The 19,076-nt window shown below is 43.8% G+C and overlaps 1 protein-coding gene across 2 annotated transcripts in view; it reads right to left on the reverse strand.

Annotated features, from left to right (window-relative positions):
* Window positions 1-8,222: 8,222 nt before the first annotated feature.
* LOC134337821 (transmembrane protein 51-like) overlaps window positions 8,223-19,076 on the reverse strand; it is a 45,781-nt gene continuing 34,927 nt past the window's right edge. For both annotated transcript variants that reach the window (XM_063033093.1, XM_063033094.1), the window contains exons 2-3: window positions 15,916-16,378; window positions 8,223-11,998 (exon numbers count right to left, since the gene is read on the reverse strand). In XM_063033093.1, the coding sequence (XP_062889163.1) occupies window positions 11,587-11,998; window positions 15,916-16,235 (732 nt within the window). In that variant the 5' untranslated portion in view covers window positions 16,236-16,378 and the 3' untranslated portion in view covers window positions 8,223-11,586. The remainder of the gene's footprint in view (window positions 11,999-15,915; window positions 16,379-19,076) is intronic.

Genomic DNA, 19,076 nt, shown 5'->3' on the forward strand with positions numbered 1-19,076 from the left:
TCCGCCTCCAGGCTGGAGTGACAGGAGAGGTGGTGCGAGGAGACGGAGAAATGGGACGGGTGGGTTGGAGATCAAGGGAGGATTTAGGCGAGAGGGGAAGAGATGAGAAAGCGGCTCTTCAACGTCCCAAATGGGTTTAGGGATCTCTGCGTTTAGTACAGAGATTTCTGCCCAGTATTCTCCCAGCTGGATTTTGAATGGGTTCTTTGAAAGAGTGAAAACAAAAATTCCGTGTTGCTGGATGTTTCCTGAAAGTAATTCTCAGTTTTTCGTGTTTTACCAATTTTTTTTATATATAATTTGCAGTGTTTAGCTAGAGGACACGACGGAAGAACTGACCAACGTTCCTCCCAGCTCTTAAATTTGGTGGCTGGATGGATGCTGAAAGGCGAGGATAGAGAGGACGAGGAGAGTCTGGGGTCCCAGGGCACGGTCTCGGACCCTTCGGAACTGAGTTCTCCGCCACGGAGGGCTGAGGAGTCCGAGTGATTGTGTGTATGGAAGGCAGAGGTTGCTAGATTCGTAATCGGTAGGGAGAATTTAAGGACTACACGGAGAAGATGGTGGGGGGGGGGGTGGTAAAAGTGTGGAATCAGCCCCAAAACGAATGGCGGAGTATTTAGAGTTTTGCGTGCAGTTCTTTCCGTGGGATTACAGGAAGGAGATGGAGGATTCGGAGAGGGTGCGGAAAACGTTCACCAGGGCATTGCCTGGATTAGAGAGCATTCGTTATAAAGAGAGGCTGGACAAAATGAGATTGTTCTCGCTGGAGTGGTATACAAAATTATATTAGTCTTTTTACCAGGGTGGAAATGTCAAACACTAGAGGCCATGGCTTTATGATGAGAGTGGGAAAGTTTAAAGATGATTCAAGTGTTTTTTTTAAACAAGAACACTACACACACACACGAAATATGGGCCCAATTCCATGTTGTATGACTCTACAACACCAAAGGAGAAAATCCAATGAGTATCTGTCACCAAACATGTTTTTGAAAATAGACAAGTAATTCTCCCAAACACTTGTGGAGTCTGGTTTCGTGAGGAGTATTTAAGGTGGGTGTAAGTAACTCAGATGGCTGAACAACATTGCCAAGGGAAGCAGCTACAACAGCAACGTTCCAGAGGCACTTGAACAGAGAGGGACTGGAGGATAATGGACCAAGAGAAGGCAGATGAGATTAATTTGGATTGGCATCATGGTCAACGCACACCATTAGCCAAAAGGCTTGCTCCTGCACTATATACTTTTGTACGTAGAGCAAGGTACCGTCCAGTGCCATGCTTGGATTACGCGGTCTGGGCAGAACACATCCTGCTAGATCTGCGTCCTGGGAAATTCAAGAAACAGCTGATTCCACGACTTATTCCATTGGTTCTGCGCTGACTGGAGAGGAGGGCTTTCTCCACTTGAAGCCGTCCTGTGACGTGAACAGAACTCACACCGGTCTCTTCCGTCATGAGCCCGCAAAGGGATTGACCAATCAGCATTCAGAAATTTCCGCCCCAACATCCTCAATGTCCACTGCTGTTGGTGTGATTTGTGATGGGCAATATAATGTACAAATACTTCCTGGCCTCAGCTTTTTCCAGGGGGAATGTTGATCCCGACACGAGCTGCGGTGCAGAATTATTTGCTGCAAACTCGGCTGGATATTGGCTTTAGCTGAGGGCAGAGACGGGTGAGCTCTGATACAGTGAGATTCACCTTCAGAGAATGAGTATTTGTGTAAGACAGCGGTAGCCAATGAACAAGCAAAGAAACCCAAACACCAGGTCGAAGAACAGGACCTCAAGGGTGGCGTTCTCAGGATTGCCGCCAATGCTACGTGACAGAGATGGTAAGAATTGGAGGAGATGGCAGTTGAATGCGTGGCTGAGGAGTTGGTGCAGGGATCAGGGTTTTAGATTTTTGGATCATTGGGATCTCTTCTGGGGAAGGTGGGGCCCGTACGGATTGGATGGGTTGCACCTGAACCCAAGGGGGAGCAATATCCTTGCAGGTAGGTTTGCTAGCATGGTTCGGGAGGGTTTAAACTAATTTGCCAGGGGGATGGGACCTGGAGCGATAGAGCAGTGAAAGAAGTTCATGGAGTAAAGCCAGATCTTAGAGAGGCTTTGAGGAAAGAGAAGCAGAATAAACGGTGTAAAGGTAGTAAGGCAGAAGGACTGAAATGTGTGTACCTCAATGCAAGAAGCATCAGGAACAAAGGTGATGAATTGAGAGCTTGGATACATACATGGAATTATGATGTAGTGGCCATTACAGAGACTTGGCTGGCACCAGGGCAGGAATTGATACTCAATATCCCTGGATTTCAGTGCTTTAAAAGGGATGGGGGGGGGGAATGGGGAGGAGGGGTGGCATTACTGGTCAGGGATACTATTACAGCTACAGAAAGGATGGGTAATGTAGCAGGATCCTCTTGTGAGTCAGTATGGGTGGAAGTCAGGAACAGGAAGGGAGCAGTTACTCTATTGGGGGTATTCTATAGGCCCCCTGGTAGCAGAGGAGCAGATTGGGAGGCAGATTTTGGAAAGGTGCAAAAATAACAGGGTTGTATTATGGGTGACTTTAACTTCCCTAATATTGATTGGCACCTGATTAGTTCCAAGGGTTTAGATGGGGCAGAGTTTGTTAAGTGTGTCCAGGACGGATTCCTGTCGGTATGTGGACAGGCCGACTAGGGGGAATGCCATACTAGATCTAGTACTAGGTAATGAACCGGGTCAGGTCACAGATCTCTCGGTGGGTGAGCATCTGGGGGACAGTGACCACCGCTCCCTGGCCTTTAGTATTATCATGGAAAAGGATAGAATCAGAGAGGACAGGAAAATTTTTAATTGGGGAAGGGCAAATTATGAGGCTATACGGCTAGAACTTGCGGGTGTGAATTGGGATGATGTTTTTGCAGGAAAATGTGCTATGGACATGTGGTCAATGTTTAGAGATTTCTTGCAGGATGTTAGGGATAAATTTGTCCCGGTGAGGAAGATAAAGAATGGTAGGGTGAAGGAACCATGGGTGACAAGTGAGGTGGAAAATCTAATCAGGTGGAAGAAGGCAGCATACATGAGGTTTAGGAAGCAAGGATCAGATGGGTCTATTGAGGAATATAGGGAAGCAAGAAAGGAGCTTAAGAAGGGGCTGAGAAGAGCAAGAAGGGGGCATGAGAAGGCTTTGGCGAGTAAGGTAAAGGAAAACCCCAAGGCATTCTTCAATTATCTGAAGAAAAAAAGGATGACAGGAGTGAAGGTAGGACCGATTAGAGATAAAAGTGGGAAGATGTGCATGGAGGCTGCGGAAGTGAGCGAGGTCCTCAATGAATACTTCTCTTCGGTATTCACCAATGAGAGGGAACTTGATGATGGTGAGGACAATATGAGTGAGGTTGATGTTCTGGAGCATGTTGATATTAAGGGAGAGGAGGTGTTGGAGTTGTTAAAATACATTAGGATGGATAAATCCCCGGGGCCTGACGGAATATTCCGCGGGCTGCTCCACGAGGCAAGGGAAGAGATTGTTGAGCCTCTGGCTAGGATCTTTATGTCCTCGTTGTCCACGGGAATGGTACCAGAGGATTGGAGGGAGGTGAATGTTGTCCCCTTGTTCAAAAAAGGTAGTAGGGATAGTCCGGGTAATTATAGACCAGTGAGCCTTACGTCTGTGATGGGAAAGCTGTTGGAAAAGATTCTTAGAGATAGGATCTATAGGCATTTAGAAAATCATGGTCTGATCAGGGACAGTCAGCATGGCTTTGTGAAGAGCATATCATGTCTAACAAGCCTGATAGAGTTCTTTGAGGAGGTGACCAGGCATATAGATGAGGGTAGTGCAGTGGATGTGATCTATATAGATTTCATTAAGGCATTTGACAAGGTTCCACATAGTAGGCTTATTCAGAAAGTCAGAATGCATGGGGTCCAGGGAAGTTTGGCCAGGTGGATTCAGAATTGGCTTGCCTGCAGAATGCAGAGGGTCTTGGTGGATGGAGTACATTCAGATTGGAGGATTGTGACTAGTCGTGTCCCACAAGGATCTGTTCTGGGACCTCTACTTTTCGTGATTTTTATTAACGACCTGGATGTGGGTGTAGAGGGGTGGGTTGGCAAGTTTGCAGACGACACAAGGGTTGGTGGTGTTGTAGATAGTGCAGAGGATTGTCGAAGATTGCAGAGAGACATTGATAGGATACAGAAGTGGGCTGAGAAGTTGCAGATAGAGTTCAACCCGGAGAAGTGTGAGGTGGTACACTTTGGAAGGACAAACTCCAAGGCAGAGTACAAGTAAATGGCAGGATACTTGGTAGTGTGGAGGAGCAGAGGGATCTGGGGGTACATGTCCACAGATCCTTGAAAGTTGCCTGACAAGTAGATAGGGTAGTTAAGAAAGCTTATGGGGTGTTAGCTTTCATAAGTCGAGGAATAGAGCTTAAGAGTCATGATGTAATGATGCAGTTCTATAAAACTCTGGTTAGGCCACACTTGGAGTACTGTGTCCAGTTCTGGTTGCCTCACTATAGGAAGGATGGGGAAGCATTGGAAAGGGTACAAAGGAGATTTACCAGGATGCTGCTTGGTTTAGGGAGTATGCATTATGATCAGAGATTAAGGGAGCTAGGGCTTTACTCTTTGAAGGGAAGGAGGATGAGAGGAGACATGATAGAGGTGTACAAGATAATAAGAGGAATAGATAGAGTGGATAGCCAGCGCCTCTTCCCCAGGGCACCACTGCTCAATACAAGAGGACATGGCTTTAAGGTAAGGGGTGGGAAGTTCAAGGGGGATATTAGAGGAAGGTTTTTCACTCAGAGAGTGGTTGGTGCGTGGAATGCACTGCCTGAGTCAGTGGTGAAGGTAGATACACTTGTGAAGTTTAAGAGACTACTAGACAGGTATATGGAGGAATTTAAGGTGGGGGGGGTTATTTTTTGAGGCAGGGCTTGAGGGTCGGCACAACATTGTGGGCTGATGGTCCTGTACTGTGCTGTACTGTTCTATGTTCTACCAGAGAATCTGGAGATGCTGGAAATCCAAAGCAACACACACAGAATGCTGAAGGAACTCAGCAGCTGTGGAAAAGAGTAAACAGTTGACATTTCAGGCCAAGACCCTTCATCAGGACTGGAAAGAAAGAGAAGTCAGTAAGAAGGTGGGGGGGGGGAGGGGATGAAGTAGTACAAGGTGGTAGGTGATACGTGAAACCTGGAGAGGGAGAAGGGAAGTAAAGAGCTGGGAAGCTGATTGGTAAAAGAGATAAAGGGGGAAATCTAATAGGAGAGGATATAGGACCATGAAAGAAAGGGGAGGAGGAACTCCAGAGGGAGGTGATAGTCAGGTAAGGAGATAAAGAGAGGAAAACAGGAATGGGGAATGGTGAAAAGGGGAGATGAGAGATCCCCTTCTCCCCTGATCTCCTTACCTGACCATCACCTTCCACAGGCTCTCCTCCTCTCTCCCGTTCTTCCATGGCCCTCTATCCTCTTCTAACAGACCCCCCCCTTCTCCAGCCCATTAATTCTTTCAGCAATCAACTTCCCAGCTCCTTACCTCACCCACCACCTTGTACCTCTTCCCCCACACCCAACTTCTAATTCTGACCTCTCCTCTTTCTGTCCAGTCCTAATGAAACATCAACTGTTTACTCTTTTCCATAAAAGCTGCCTGGCCTGCTGAGTTCCTCCAGCGTTGTGTTCGTGAAGCAAAGAACCCCACTTCTGTAAGTCAGTCTAGCAGATATTACTGTCCTATATGTTCAGGGAATGTGCATGTTCTGGTCACCAATTAAGAGTTAATTGCAACTGGAGCCTTTAGGCAACTATTAAGCACAAATAATCAAATGTTAAAAACAATTCAAACTAAGTCACTCATTACCTCACCTCAAGTTAACTGATTTTTAACCATCTTTAGTACTGCTGAGACTAGGAGGAAGACAGGGTGAGGGGAGGAGAGAGAAACAAAATAATCAGTCCTCTCGCAACCAATATCTGTGCAGTGGGATAAAAATAAATGAGTTTTGTCTATGTTGTATTAGACAAAACACACCAGATGAAAACATAGATCAGTTAGGCAAGGTCTTGACTGAAGCCACTTGCCCCATAAGTTCAAGAAATTTACTTTAAAAATCCTGCACGGAAGTGGTACAGACTTTAGTCTGAAGTTAAATAAAATTCATGACCGTTCACTTCTCCTGCATTGCTACCCACCCCAACCCCCCAGTATGCGTTTGTAGCTTCCCAGGACTGAAATGAGTATTGCACAGAAATTGTGACTGGAAATCACATGGCATTGATTAGGCACGTGGTTTCAGGGAAACTGCAAGAAGTGGAATATCACACGTCAAAACTATTCCACTCAACATTAAACAAGATGCCTAACAGTCTGGATATTGGACTCGAAGTACTCATTTGTCTTTCTTTAATCATAAATCTACTTTGATTTGCTGTTTTCACTGTTAGTGGATTTAAAAGGTTAAATTCCTTGCTGGAGTAAGCTTTTGCCACCAGACGTCAGTATACAGGCATGAAGAAGGGACTTTAGTTTCCTTTTCAGAAACTACATGGTGTAATGAAATAAAGAAACAGCGACCTCTAGAGGATGGCTCTCCCTTTGGAACTAGGCTTCAATTTCAGGATGATTGGATGACGCAAAAGCCATCGTTTATTTGCTACTGTGTGGAAGGTTTGGTGTGGTTACAGGCCACTGCCCAATTTGCAATAAAATAACTTCAACATGACTGAACAGTAACGATGATAACAAATTTGCTCAAAAGTGTTGAAAAGGTCTCCTGAAGTGGTGAATCACTTGGACATTAATGATACCTGGCAATGCATGACGTTCCTGGTGTCCCAACCAATATACATATCACAGCAACAAAACCATCAAAGCTGTGCCATTGAGAGCTGTTGGTGTGTTCAATAGGACAGTAATGTCCTATTTACATAGAGAAGATGGTCACTTGAGGTATAATGTCATTACCTGGGTACAGAGTACATCAAGGTACTCTTGAGAGCACAAGTGTTTGAGATCGGAGCCAGGGTGAGGTGGGGATTAGGCTCTGCACTGATGGTCTTAGGAAGCCAAAGCACCAGGGCACGGATGAGTTGGGGTCTTGGTAGATCAGCAACCAGAAAGGAGATTGGAAAACTGCAGGAGAGGCGTCATTATCCCGGGGGGGGGGGGAGTGGGGAGATGATAAGTCTGTGATATACTTTAGTAGTGTGGAATGATAACAATATAATAAAGTTTTCTTAGAAGAAACCAATGCTTCCCTCAGTAATTGTTTTGGTTACGATAGACCGCTTGAAGCTGAACAAAGATATAATTTCAGACTACTTATAGCACATAGGAATTTGGAGAAACAAGAAATTAACATTTATTGAATATAATGCATTTAATTGCATAATGGCACTGATGCTTCGCAGTAGTTCAACAAAGCTAAAAAATGGTTTGTTGATGACTTTTGTTTGTATTAAGTGTCTAAGGCTTCTTGCTTAAGTGTCCAACAATAATCAGCCAGCATTGATGGATTCCAGTTGCCCTGATACCATTTTTCCATCATCGCTACGTCTTGATGAAACCTTTCACCATGCTCATCACTGACAGCTCCAAGATTTACAGGGAAGAAGTCTAAATGGGAATGCAGAAAATAAATCTTCATTGACATGCTGCACTTCATGGTCTTGTATGCTTGAAGCATGTCTCAACCAGCTGCACATACTAGTTTGGTGCTCTGTAGTTGCCAAGAAAATTTTCAACAACATCCTTGAATGCCTTCCATGTGATTTTCTCCAATCCCACTAGAGGTTCTTTTGAATTTCCTGTCAATGATGACCTGTTTGATTTGTGGACCAACAAAAATGTCTTCCTTAATCTTGGCATCAATTATTCTGATTTGAAATATAAGTTGAAGTAAAAAATATAGGCAACTTTAAAAAAAAAGGTAGGTGATAGGGAAATTTCATGGCGATTTTCATGGTCACCAGCTCAAAATCCGCAAGATACACCCAAAAATATTCAGGAAGTAAACTCTTTGTTGTCCAGTGTAATTGATCACACCTTAGAAAAACCACGTCACCTGAACTGTAGTTCATCCAGAAATCACTCCTGGCTGTGCAGTCTGTTTTCAGCCTGTTCTGGAAGTTCATGTCAGAATCAAAAAATCATACCCCCTCCCATTCCAAATAACTGTCATTCCCCGGGGGTGGGGGGGGGGGGGGAGACACCAACATTGACCAAGTTCACACCAAAGTTCAGAATCTCAGAATTTTAACACACGCCAGTATTTTCAAAGTATTTTTTTTTATTTCTGAATAAATAAACTAAAACAAAACTGACTTTTCCCATCTGCAATCATTTTAAAACAATAATTCAATTCACCAGTGCTCAGTTGAGAGTTTTGCACAAAACAGCACTCCAAATTAAACCATCAATAAACCTTCAAGGCTGACTCTACAGTCCAATGGATACTGCCGACAAACAATTGGATTGAATTGAACACTAACCATATGTGACACTTCACCAGGAATATTAGTAAGAAATAAAATAGTTGTAATTAAGTAGAATAATGCCATACCAGCACAAGATAGGCTATTTCAGAAAACATTTAAGGAAGATTTAGCTTGTAGAATACACATACAACTTGTTACTTTGGAACATCAGGCTATAGGAAACATACTGCAACCACCGAGGTAAATATGATGAAACTTTTCTCGGCTGTATAGTATGTGAACTTTAAACGGGAATGGTTTGTATATTTGGAGAATACTTCAAGAAGAATGACTTCTGGAAACCTTTGTCAGTTGTTCAGTTTATAACTTTCCTTCTACGTCCTAAGCTAAAACATTGTCTCTCGCCCTTGTTCCCAGTTGCAGCAGATCTTCCTTCTAAGACAATAATCCCGTTTTCCCCAGAGGGTGCACTAGTGATACTCACCAGCTGATTGCCTCTGGAGCATATAGCCCAGGACCCAAGTGGTCAACGTTGTCTGCCACCATCTCCTGTTCAAATAACAGCCAAAGCTTGCTGCCCAGTGCTCCCAAATCCCTTCCATGAACTCAACTTCCTCTCAAAATAAGACCCCAATTTTCCAGAAGGCATTAGACTATTTAAAAACAAGAAAAACCTCGAACTAACTTTGAAATCTTTGTATTATTTACAGAACTATAGATGTAACCAGGACTAAGTATTGAATTAAACGTATCAATTATAGAAAATTACCAGCAGTTGCTAGTCAAAGAATATCAAATATCAAGGACCAGAAACTTGGATCAGTGAACCTTAATTAGCACATGGTGAATAGGAAATCTAGGTCATTGCCACAGGGAAGACGAGTAAAATGCATTTGTGGTACATGGAACTTTTGTGAATGAATATTTAAAACAAAACATACAGTTCACAATTCTGGCCCTGCAAGCTTGTTTGGTGGGAACTACTTTCAGGAGCGTAACAAAGAAACATGAGAGGGCAACTACGACAAACAGTGAAATATTATAGGTGAGTTTTTCTTAAAGTGCATCAATATTAATGCTAAACTAGTTGGAAGCTCCAAGTTAAACAATTATATGTAATTTGAGCTGCTAGTGGGTGGGAGATTATTTTCTGTAATGAGGTGATTGTGGTTGGGTGCTTTGGAAATGAATACAAAGAGAAGATGGGTCATTCTAAAATGGCAATGTAGTCACTTCAATCATACGTATCCCCCTTCAGACTGGGAGAGTAGAAAGAGAATTAGATAAAGGACAGTGAAATAAAAATTCCCTGCTGCCTTTCCCCATCAGGGACAAGCATTGATATTCCTAGGAAGAAGTGTTCCTTTCAAGTTTAGGATATCAGAAATCAGAAGTCAGGGTCCATTCACAATGTCAAACTTGTGAGAAGGCTAAAACCTGTTGTCCAACAATGCCAACTCCTATCCCTATTATAGCTCCCCCAATGTTCAATGTTGGGCACTATTTCCCAGTTGTTATATTGAAGAAGCTTAGGATTCCTGTGAGAACAAGCAGCATAGACAAGATACACTGTTCCTACTTACAATGAACATAATCAAAAGATTTTAATTTCCATGAAACCATCAGGCATCATAGCCATATTTTAATATTCAACCAATTGCTATTTTCTATCCGCAATACTGGAGAAAACAGGAAGAGGTGCACAACAGACGATCAACCTGCTTTTGTCATTGGCTACCAATACTGAATGTTAATTATCCCATAGACCCTTTGCCAATTTTAATGAGCTTTCATTACACAATACTGAAAGCATGACTTTGTGCAAGAGAGGTGTTGATGCTCTCATAGGGAATCATATTTCCCCCCCACCCCCCGACATGTTAGTAACCAGCTTGTTGCATTGTGAACATGGTTACAGACAATGCTTTGGGCTTTGTTTGTGAAGTGTTGTTTCTAAAGCAATGCTCCCACCAACCCTTGGGGCAGACAACGCTCAAAAAAAGGAGTCATTTTTTTTTTAGTCTCGTTCCATGTGAATTTGTGTCCAGTTTTCTCTGAAGATGACAGAGCTCAGCGTTTTTAAGTCAGAATTAGTGATCAATATTTTTAAAACACCTAACAACTGTGATACTGTTGTGTAATATTCCAGCAGGCCATGGGATCACAACACTCACTTCTCTGGTATTTGGCTGTCAGAATCCTGAAGCACTGATTGGTAAGCAAGACCAATTGGTGTTCTCTTGGTGCCCAAACCACAAAAGCATCACATCAAAGCTTCTCGAGAAGAGGAATAAGTTCCTTATGAAATTCCACGCCTGGAATTTTCCATTAAAATCGAGGCTTAGGGGAGAGATCATTGCTGGCATTGTTTAGGACTTTGTTAATCATTTGTAGGACTTCTACTTCTATTCTGAAACTTATTTAATATAGAAATTATCTTTTCAACCTATGTCGAACCAAACTCATTATATAAAGAAACGAAGCTATTCACAAAAGGATTAGATTTTTCTTTAAATAGTTGTTCCCTTCCTCACAGGATTTCAGATTGATACATTAAGAGGCAAACTTCTAAAAGATGAACAGCAAGAAGAGTAATGAGAGTTTGGGGTGGCCCACAGATCAATCCTATCCCCAACAAAACCCTTTGCACAAGAGTTGATCTTCTGGAGGCTCCAATGACCTCAGCCAAGGGTCCATTGTTGCAATCTAATTTACTGTAAGGACTGGGAACAAATCCACAAGACAACATCTGCTACTAGAGACAAACTAACATCTACTAGACAGGACGCAGATCTCTGCTGCATCACCCGTCAATAACATGCTTCCATATAAAGGATGTCATAAAGGTGCAAACAGCAGAGAAGAGGAATGGCAATCTAGGGATGAAGGTGTAGACCAAGTCATCCAGCTCTTTCATTAATTCTTGATACTTAGTTCTCAGCTGAATGTACAAATCACATGTAAAAAATAAATGTGCAGATTAACTTGGAGAGACGGTAAGCATCAAGGAATCTACAAACTAGGACACCCATGCATTACATTTGTAAAACATGCAGACAGACAGGATCCACCAGGTTCTCAGGAGATGTTGTGATATTTAGTTATTCCATCAACAGGCTTAACATTGTGCGCCAGATCAAGATGGCTTTGCACTCTCAAAACTTTTCTCCATTCCTTCCTCGTACTGTGGGGGTGGGGTCAGAGGCTCCAGGTTAACCGTTGGATTGTTCGTATTGCTCAGGTTGAGTCTAAACCTCTTGAGGTGGGATTTGTCTGAAAGGATCCGACGGATCTTTTTTGAGCTGAACCTGTGCCCCAAGTGAGATGTGGACCTCTCATCCCTTGATGGCTCCACACTGCCTTCCGGGTTCGAGTCCTGATTCGAAGACGATGGCAGGCCAACCTCAACAAGTGACTCGTAGGAAGGAAGCGAGACCATATTCTGCTCTCCTAGGTTGGCTTCAGGGACTTCTGGTGGGAGGACGCCATCTCTTTGCATCACCTCATCGTAGCTGGGCACAGCCAATCTGTTGTTGTTATCTGCCGCTCTGTTAAAAGAGAAATACAAGTTTATCACCCAAGCTACAGGCTTAGGACACTTGGCCCATTTCTTAACATTCTGCTTCATACTGTACATGCAAACTTATTTTCTGCTTTATACATGTGAAACGCTGCTGGATGTGATCTCAAGATGAGATATACAAATTAAACTGACTGTTTGGATTTAAGTATGGTACAGAACCCATCCATCTACTCAACGACTCTTTCTCCAACTGTCTTCCGTGGATACAAATGGAGTGGACACAACTTGCACCAAAGTAGACCAACAGCTCACATTTCAACATCATGCTCTTCTCTGCTGAAGGTGGCGTGGAGCAGTTTTAAAGGTCCTACTGAAGCAATAGATGCTTGTACTAATCGAGACCACAAGGAATCGCTGGCCAATGTCTGTGGGACCACCAAAACCCATCAGATGTCCACATCAATAAAATCATCAGTGATAGAGAATGGGAGCCAAGTTTAAGTCATGCTTTCAAAAGTCTACGTATGCAGAGGGCAACTGTGGCTGGTTTCTGGCCAAGATTCACTTGGCTTTAAAGGACTTTTAATATAAAAGAGCACAGGAAGCCTAACCAGTTTTCATATTTTGCTCTAAGCAAATTAACTCCCAGTGTTTGGTTCTCCGTCACGCAAATGTCACCAGTCTGAATCAGACAGAAACACCAACTGGGGCTTATTTAAGGGCAGGCAAGTGGCCTTGTTTCACAGCTTTAGTGTGTTGGGGGGAGTGAAAATGTTTCATAGTAGGGTATAGGAACAGTAATATTCCACAAACAACAATAGGACAAAATTATATGAGGAAATAATGAATCCCAGGACAGCTGTCTGCTCTGTGAATGATGTTACGGAGATCTTTTACAGCCTTTCTTGTGACAACCTCATTTTAACATCTTCAAAGTGGCGATGCAGCATCGTTACAGATTAAGAGCACTCTGCGGCGGCAGATCAGCCCAGAGGCAAAAGCTAGCATCCAACAGCTATATTCAGCACAATGACAGCAACAGTGAAACCACTGTAGGCAGCACCTCACAATTCTGATCAGGTCAAATCAAACAGTCAATGCAGGTGAAAATAAATGTTGACATTGATTGTTGACAATCAATGCTGACAAAAAAAAAGTCAGAAATGCTTAGCAGGCCAGTCAGAGACAGAGAGGCTGTTAGTATTTCACTCAATAACTCTTAAGAAATAAGTAATTTAATCAGATGAATTTAAAACTTCCAGTAATAATTATCACACATAATACAGACACTGGGAATTGGGTATGAAAAGCAGCACTACTTTAATTTTTAAGTAAATAAAATCTCAAGGTTGGAGCTAACAATGGAAAGTTTGGTAACAAAGGTGCAGAATGGAAGCCAGAGATATTGGCTCTGGACCGTCTGGCTGAGTTAAGGCTTAGTGAAACCATTGTTGGTCGGTTAAAGGTACAAAATGTGATGAAATAAATTCAAGGAAGACTTCCAATGACTTAGTGGCCGATTACATTACTCCAATGGGTAAGATTTGAACAGACCTGTAAATTCCAGATTTCATCCCTAGTCTGGCTAACCAACTATGACAGCACTTTCATGCATCAAGACTAGTGAATCGAGAATCTGTGTTCCTCATCCAGTGCTCCCTTACTGGAAAGTAATCATGGTCAACTGCACAGTAATTACCCACAACCCATTTTCAAGGACTTTACAATCCAATACCTCATTATTTATCGATGTGTTTACTTTTTAAATTACTTGCCCAATTTGCTTTCTTTTGACAATTGGTTGTCAGTGTTTGTGTATAGTTTCCCCTAAATTCTATGGTTTCTTTATCTTTCTATAAATGCCTGCAAGAAAATGAATCTTAAGGCAGTGACATATATGCACTTTGATAATGAAGTTGCTTTGACTTGAGATAATGGAAATGAGGAAGAAGTAAGCCTCCTTCCTTGCACTTATCCTTGTAAGTGCAAGTGCTACACCTGCCCCTACACCTTCTCTCTTGCCACCATTCAGGGCCCCAAACAGTCCTTCCAGGTGAGGTAACACTTCACTTGTGAGTCTGTTGGGGTCATCTATTGCATCCGGTGCGGCCTCCTCTACATTGGTGAAACCCGACGCAGATTGGGGGACCGCTTCCTCGAGCACCTCCGTTCCGTCCGCCAAAACTGACAGGATCTCCCAGTAGCCACCCACTTCAGCTCTGCTTCCCACTCCCATTCAGATATGTCCATACATGGCCTCCTCTACTGCCATGATGAGGCTAAACTCAGGTTGGAGGAGCAACACCTCATATACCGTCTAGGTAGTCTCCAGCCCCTTGGTATGAACATAGAATTCTCCAACTTCCGGTAATTCCCTCCCCCTCCCTTCCCCTATCCCTATGTCACTCTGCCCCCTCCCCCAGCTGCCTACCACCTCCCTCTTGGTTCCACCTCCTACTACCCATTGTTTTCCCCTATTCCTTCTTCACCTTTCCCGCCTATTCCCTCCCCCACCCCTTTATCTTTCCCCTTACTGGTTTTTCACCTGGCACCTACCAGCCTTCTCCTTCCCACCCTCCCCCCACCTTCTTTATAGGGCCTCTGCCCCTTCCCTCTACAGTCCTGACGAAGGGTTCCAGCCCGAAACGTCGACTGATCTTTTCCACGGATGCTACCCGACCTGCTGAGTTCCTCCAGAGTGTTATGAGTGTTGCTTTGACCCCCAGCATCTGCAGATTATTTTGTGCTTAGGAAGAAGTAAGCACTGGGTGACCTGTGAAGAGTTCCACAACGTGGCAGAGCTACTCTGGTCAGCAGAGTTACCGATGGTTCCAGCTCACACTGAGCAAGGGAACTGCAGAACGTGGGCTGTGGTTTCCCCACCACATGTAACCCCTTTCCCTAATTACTGATCATGCAGTAGAAAATGACACGGGATCTCTTCCTATTAAGTCCATCAAAGGGGGTAATGGCAGATAAGCAATGTGGAAAGTGGCTGTACTGACATTGTATTACACACATGGATACCCTGATCCAGAAAGTTTCTCCCTATCCAGCTTCCTGATCTCTCCTCCTATTATTCTTCAATAAGTGTCCAATCTCAGCCACAGTCTACAGTAGCCCAAAGGTTTACTGGTTGTTTGGGGACTCTGACAAGCTTCCATGGGGATCAAACAAGATTAAACCAGATCAGAGCCTCTCAAAGTCCAACCCCACGTGAGAGGGGGAAACGGTTAACAGGGCACTGGTGAAGCTGTATAGTCCAAACCTCTCTACAGTGGACGCAATGGATTACCGAAGTGTTGATGAACTCCGACTAGACCATCATCTTCAGAGGACGATGGAGATGGGAGATCATCAATGGTTTATGGTCCACTGGAAACCAAGGGCCCCAACAACAACACAAAGCAGATCAGAAAGAGGCAGAATCAATAAGTGTGGGTACACCTCCAAGGCACAACCTGGCCGAGATAAATGATGGAATACAGATATAGATCACTATGCTCTAGGTACATCTGAAGTGTAAGTTCTAACCATCACTAAGGTAAATCCTGCAGCGCTTCTCAATGGCAAATACGCCAGTGTGCAAAGGGAATCATCAAAGATCCTCACCACCGAGGCCATGCCCTTTCCTCACTGCTGCCATCAGGGAGAAGTTACAAGTGCCTCAGGACTTGAACCACCAGGTTCAAGAACTTCTCATCCTTTTTCCTTTTGTTTACACACAGTCCTGATGAAGGGTCTCAGCCCAAAACATCGACTGTTTACTCTTTTCCACAGATGCTGCTTGGCCTGCAGAGTACCTCCAGCATTTTGTGTGTGCTGACAGCATCAGGGTTGTCCGTATAACATGACTACAGCAAAGACCAGGACCTTCAGGTCTGAGGAGCAAATGGGGAGCAGGATTTTGGTGACTATGTGGAAGAACAGAATGTCACTGACCGTTCTGGTAATATGGACGACTCCGACTGCACGTTCGTCACTTCCTCCTGTGATCTCCTCCTCTTCTTCTCCCGAACACTCAGACAGATCGAGACCAAGAGCAGGAACACCCCACCAGCGCACAATATGTAGGACACCTGGGACACTTTGTGCTTGGACTGTTCAGCATTTGACGAGCTATTGTTCCCACCTTGAGCTTCTTGTTCCTTACCAAACCCTGGCACAATACTCCAGACCATCATCAGGATTCCAAGTGCAAGCATTCCAACCCCCAGGGCAGTGAGCGCATACTGTACACCACCAGAATTTTCAGAGGCCATGGGCAGTCGTGTACTTGATTACCTCTGTCTATCCTAGACCACACCTGTGCATTCCAACAGCAAACTAAGGGAAAAGACCGGCACTTCACCGCAAGCCGACTGTGTCCACAGATTTACTTCAGTCGCACACCTCATAATGGAACCTGTAAAAGAAAGATAAATGTTAGAAAATAAAGCTGCAATCGTATAGCATCCTTCACCTCCAAATACTCAACCAACTTGACAATTATAGAGGTGTATAAGATGATGAGGGGCATTGATCGTGTGCACACTCAGAGGCTTTTTCCCAGGGCTGAAATGGCTAACACGAGGGGGCATAGTTTTAAGGTGCTTGGAAATAGGAACCGAGCGGAAGCCAGGGGCAGGTTTTTCCACACAGAGAGTGGTGGGTAGATGGAAAGCAGTGCTGGCGGTGGTGGTGGAAGCAGATACGGTAGGGTCTTTTAAGAGATTTCAGGATAGGTACGTGGAGCTTAGAAAAATAGACAGCTATGCGGTAGGGAAATTCTAGGCAGTTTCGAGAGTAGGTTACATGGTCGGCACAACAGTTTGGGCCGAAGGGCCTGTAATGTGCTGTAAATTTCTCTGTTCTGTGTTTAACCAGGGATTTTTTTTCCCCCTATGTGAAATTTTGCAGTGACATAGCACTGATAAAGTTAGACTGATTTTAATTCAGTACTGTTTGGAGACAGGCACTAAAAACTACAATCAAACAAAAATGGGCTTGGATTCAACTTGTCTATGGAAACTGGCTGTTAAGATTTCCAACCTAATGGGACCTGACTGGGCATTCCAACCTAATATTTATTTAGATTCGTTTGAAAAACTGACATTTCAATCCACACTGAGAAGGCTGAAGTGTCCAAATGTAACGCAATTCTACAATGATACAGCACACCCCCAAGCCTGATTTATGGTCGAGTCGTTTTTTTCCCCTTGTTCTTTGCTTTTCACTCTTAGCCATTTTTTAATCCATTTCTCTCTCCAATGTTTTTCTTGAATCTTCAGGCTTTTAAATTATTTATTAAGAGGTTCCACCATCAATGGTACATGATGCCAATCATAGTGGGATTCTGCTTCCTACTTTTCTCTTGGTGATTCTTTTTATTTACAATGCAATTACTGAAACCAATGGAAGATTCACTCCCAAGCTGAAGAACAGTGAACCCTTGGAGTACAGTGTAGTCAAATGCCCGGTCATGCACTTTGGTAGAAGGAATAAAAGTGTAAACCGTTTTCTAAATGGGGAGCAAATTCAGAAATCAGAGGTACAAAGGGTCTCGGGAGTCCGAGTGCAGGACTCCCTAAAGGTTAACTTGTAGGTTGAATTGATGGCAAGGAAGGCAAATGCAACTCAAGAGGAGTAGAATATAAAAGCCAGGGTGTGATGCTCATGCTTTGTAAGACCAAAAGATGCAGGAGCAGAATTGGGCCATTTGAGTCTGCTCCAAAGCATTGGTCAGAACACACTTGGAGTACTGTGAGCAGTTTTGGGCCCCTTGTCTAAGAAAGGAGGTGTTGGCATTGGGGAGGGTCCAGAGGAGGTTCAGGAGGTTGATTCTGGGAATGAAAGAGTAATGTATAAGGAGCATTTGATGGCTCTGGGCTTGTACTAGGTGGAGTTTGGGATGGGGAGGGGGTTCGGATTGAAACCTATCAAATACTGAAAGGCCTAGACAGGGTGGACGTGGAGAGGTTTCCTACAGTGAGGTAGCTTAGGACCAGAGTGCATAGCCTCAGCGTACAAGGATGTCCCTTTAAAAAGGGATGAGGAGAAATTTCTTTAGCCAGGTGGTAGTGAATCTGTGGAATTCACTGCCACAGATTGCTCTGGAGTTCAACTCATTGGCTATATTTAAAGTGGAGGTTGATAAGTTCTTGGTTAGTAAGGTCATTCAAGGTTACAGAGAGAAGACAGGAGAATGGGGATGACAGGGATAATAAATCAGCCATGATGGAATGGGGGAACAGACTCAATGGGCTGAATGGCCTAATTCTGCTAAGTTTTATGTCTGGCCTAGGTTAGAATTAAAAATAACAGATGAACTATAATGCTACAGAACTGTCTCTAATTGAGATAACTCTCCAGTGGAAAAGACCAAACATTCTTACTATCCTTACATTCTTAAACAGCAAAACTCGTCAGTGGGATGGGTAAAGGTAAATTCAAACCATATGCCTCCCCATTTCCAACCTCAAGCCACAGAACACAACCTTCCATCTTCCCTCCCTCCATAACATGCATCCACACATCTTCAATTCCAACATCCCTCTCAAATTATTGGCACCCAATTGCCCACCATTGAGAACATCTACCATAAACGCTGCCTGGGCAGGGCGAAAAGCATCATCAGGGATGCATCTCACCCTAACCATGGACTTTTTACTCTCCTCCCATCCGGTAGGCGCTACAGGAGCCTCTGCTTCCACACCAGCAGGCACAGGAAGAGCTTCTTCCCCAAGGCTGTGACCCTGCTGAACCTCTCATCACAGCACTAAGCAGTATTGCATCCGTATTGTGCTGTCTCAGTACTTTTATATTTGTGTGCTGTAGCACTTTTTTTTTTACTAGCAGTTATTTTGTAAATAACACTATTCTTTGCATTTCTGGTCAGATGCTACATGCATTTCATTGGCTTTGTATCTGTACTCAGCAGAATGACAATAAAGTTGAATCTAATCTAATCTAAATCCCCATATTCCTTGACGCCAATACCAAGTTACAGCACAAACCAGAGCAGGTGCGTCACCAAGGAAGTGCAGTTGTCAACGCTGACAAGCAGTTGTACTGACTGCTGACCCAACTTAATCTCCTTCACAGTCGGCGTAATCACTTTTCCT

The sequence above is a fragment of the Mobula hypostoma genome, chromosome 25, assembly GCF_963921235.1.
Source record: "Mobula hypostoma chromosome 25, sMobHyp1.1, whole genome shotgun sequence".
NCBI classification, from domain to species: Eukaryota; Metazoa; Chordata; class Chondrichthyes; order Myliobatiformes; family Myliobatidae; genus Mobula; species Mobula hypostoma.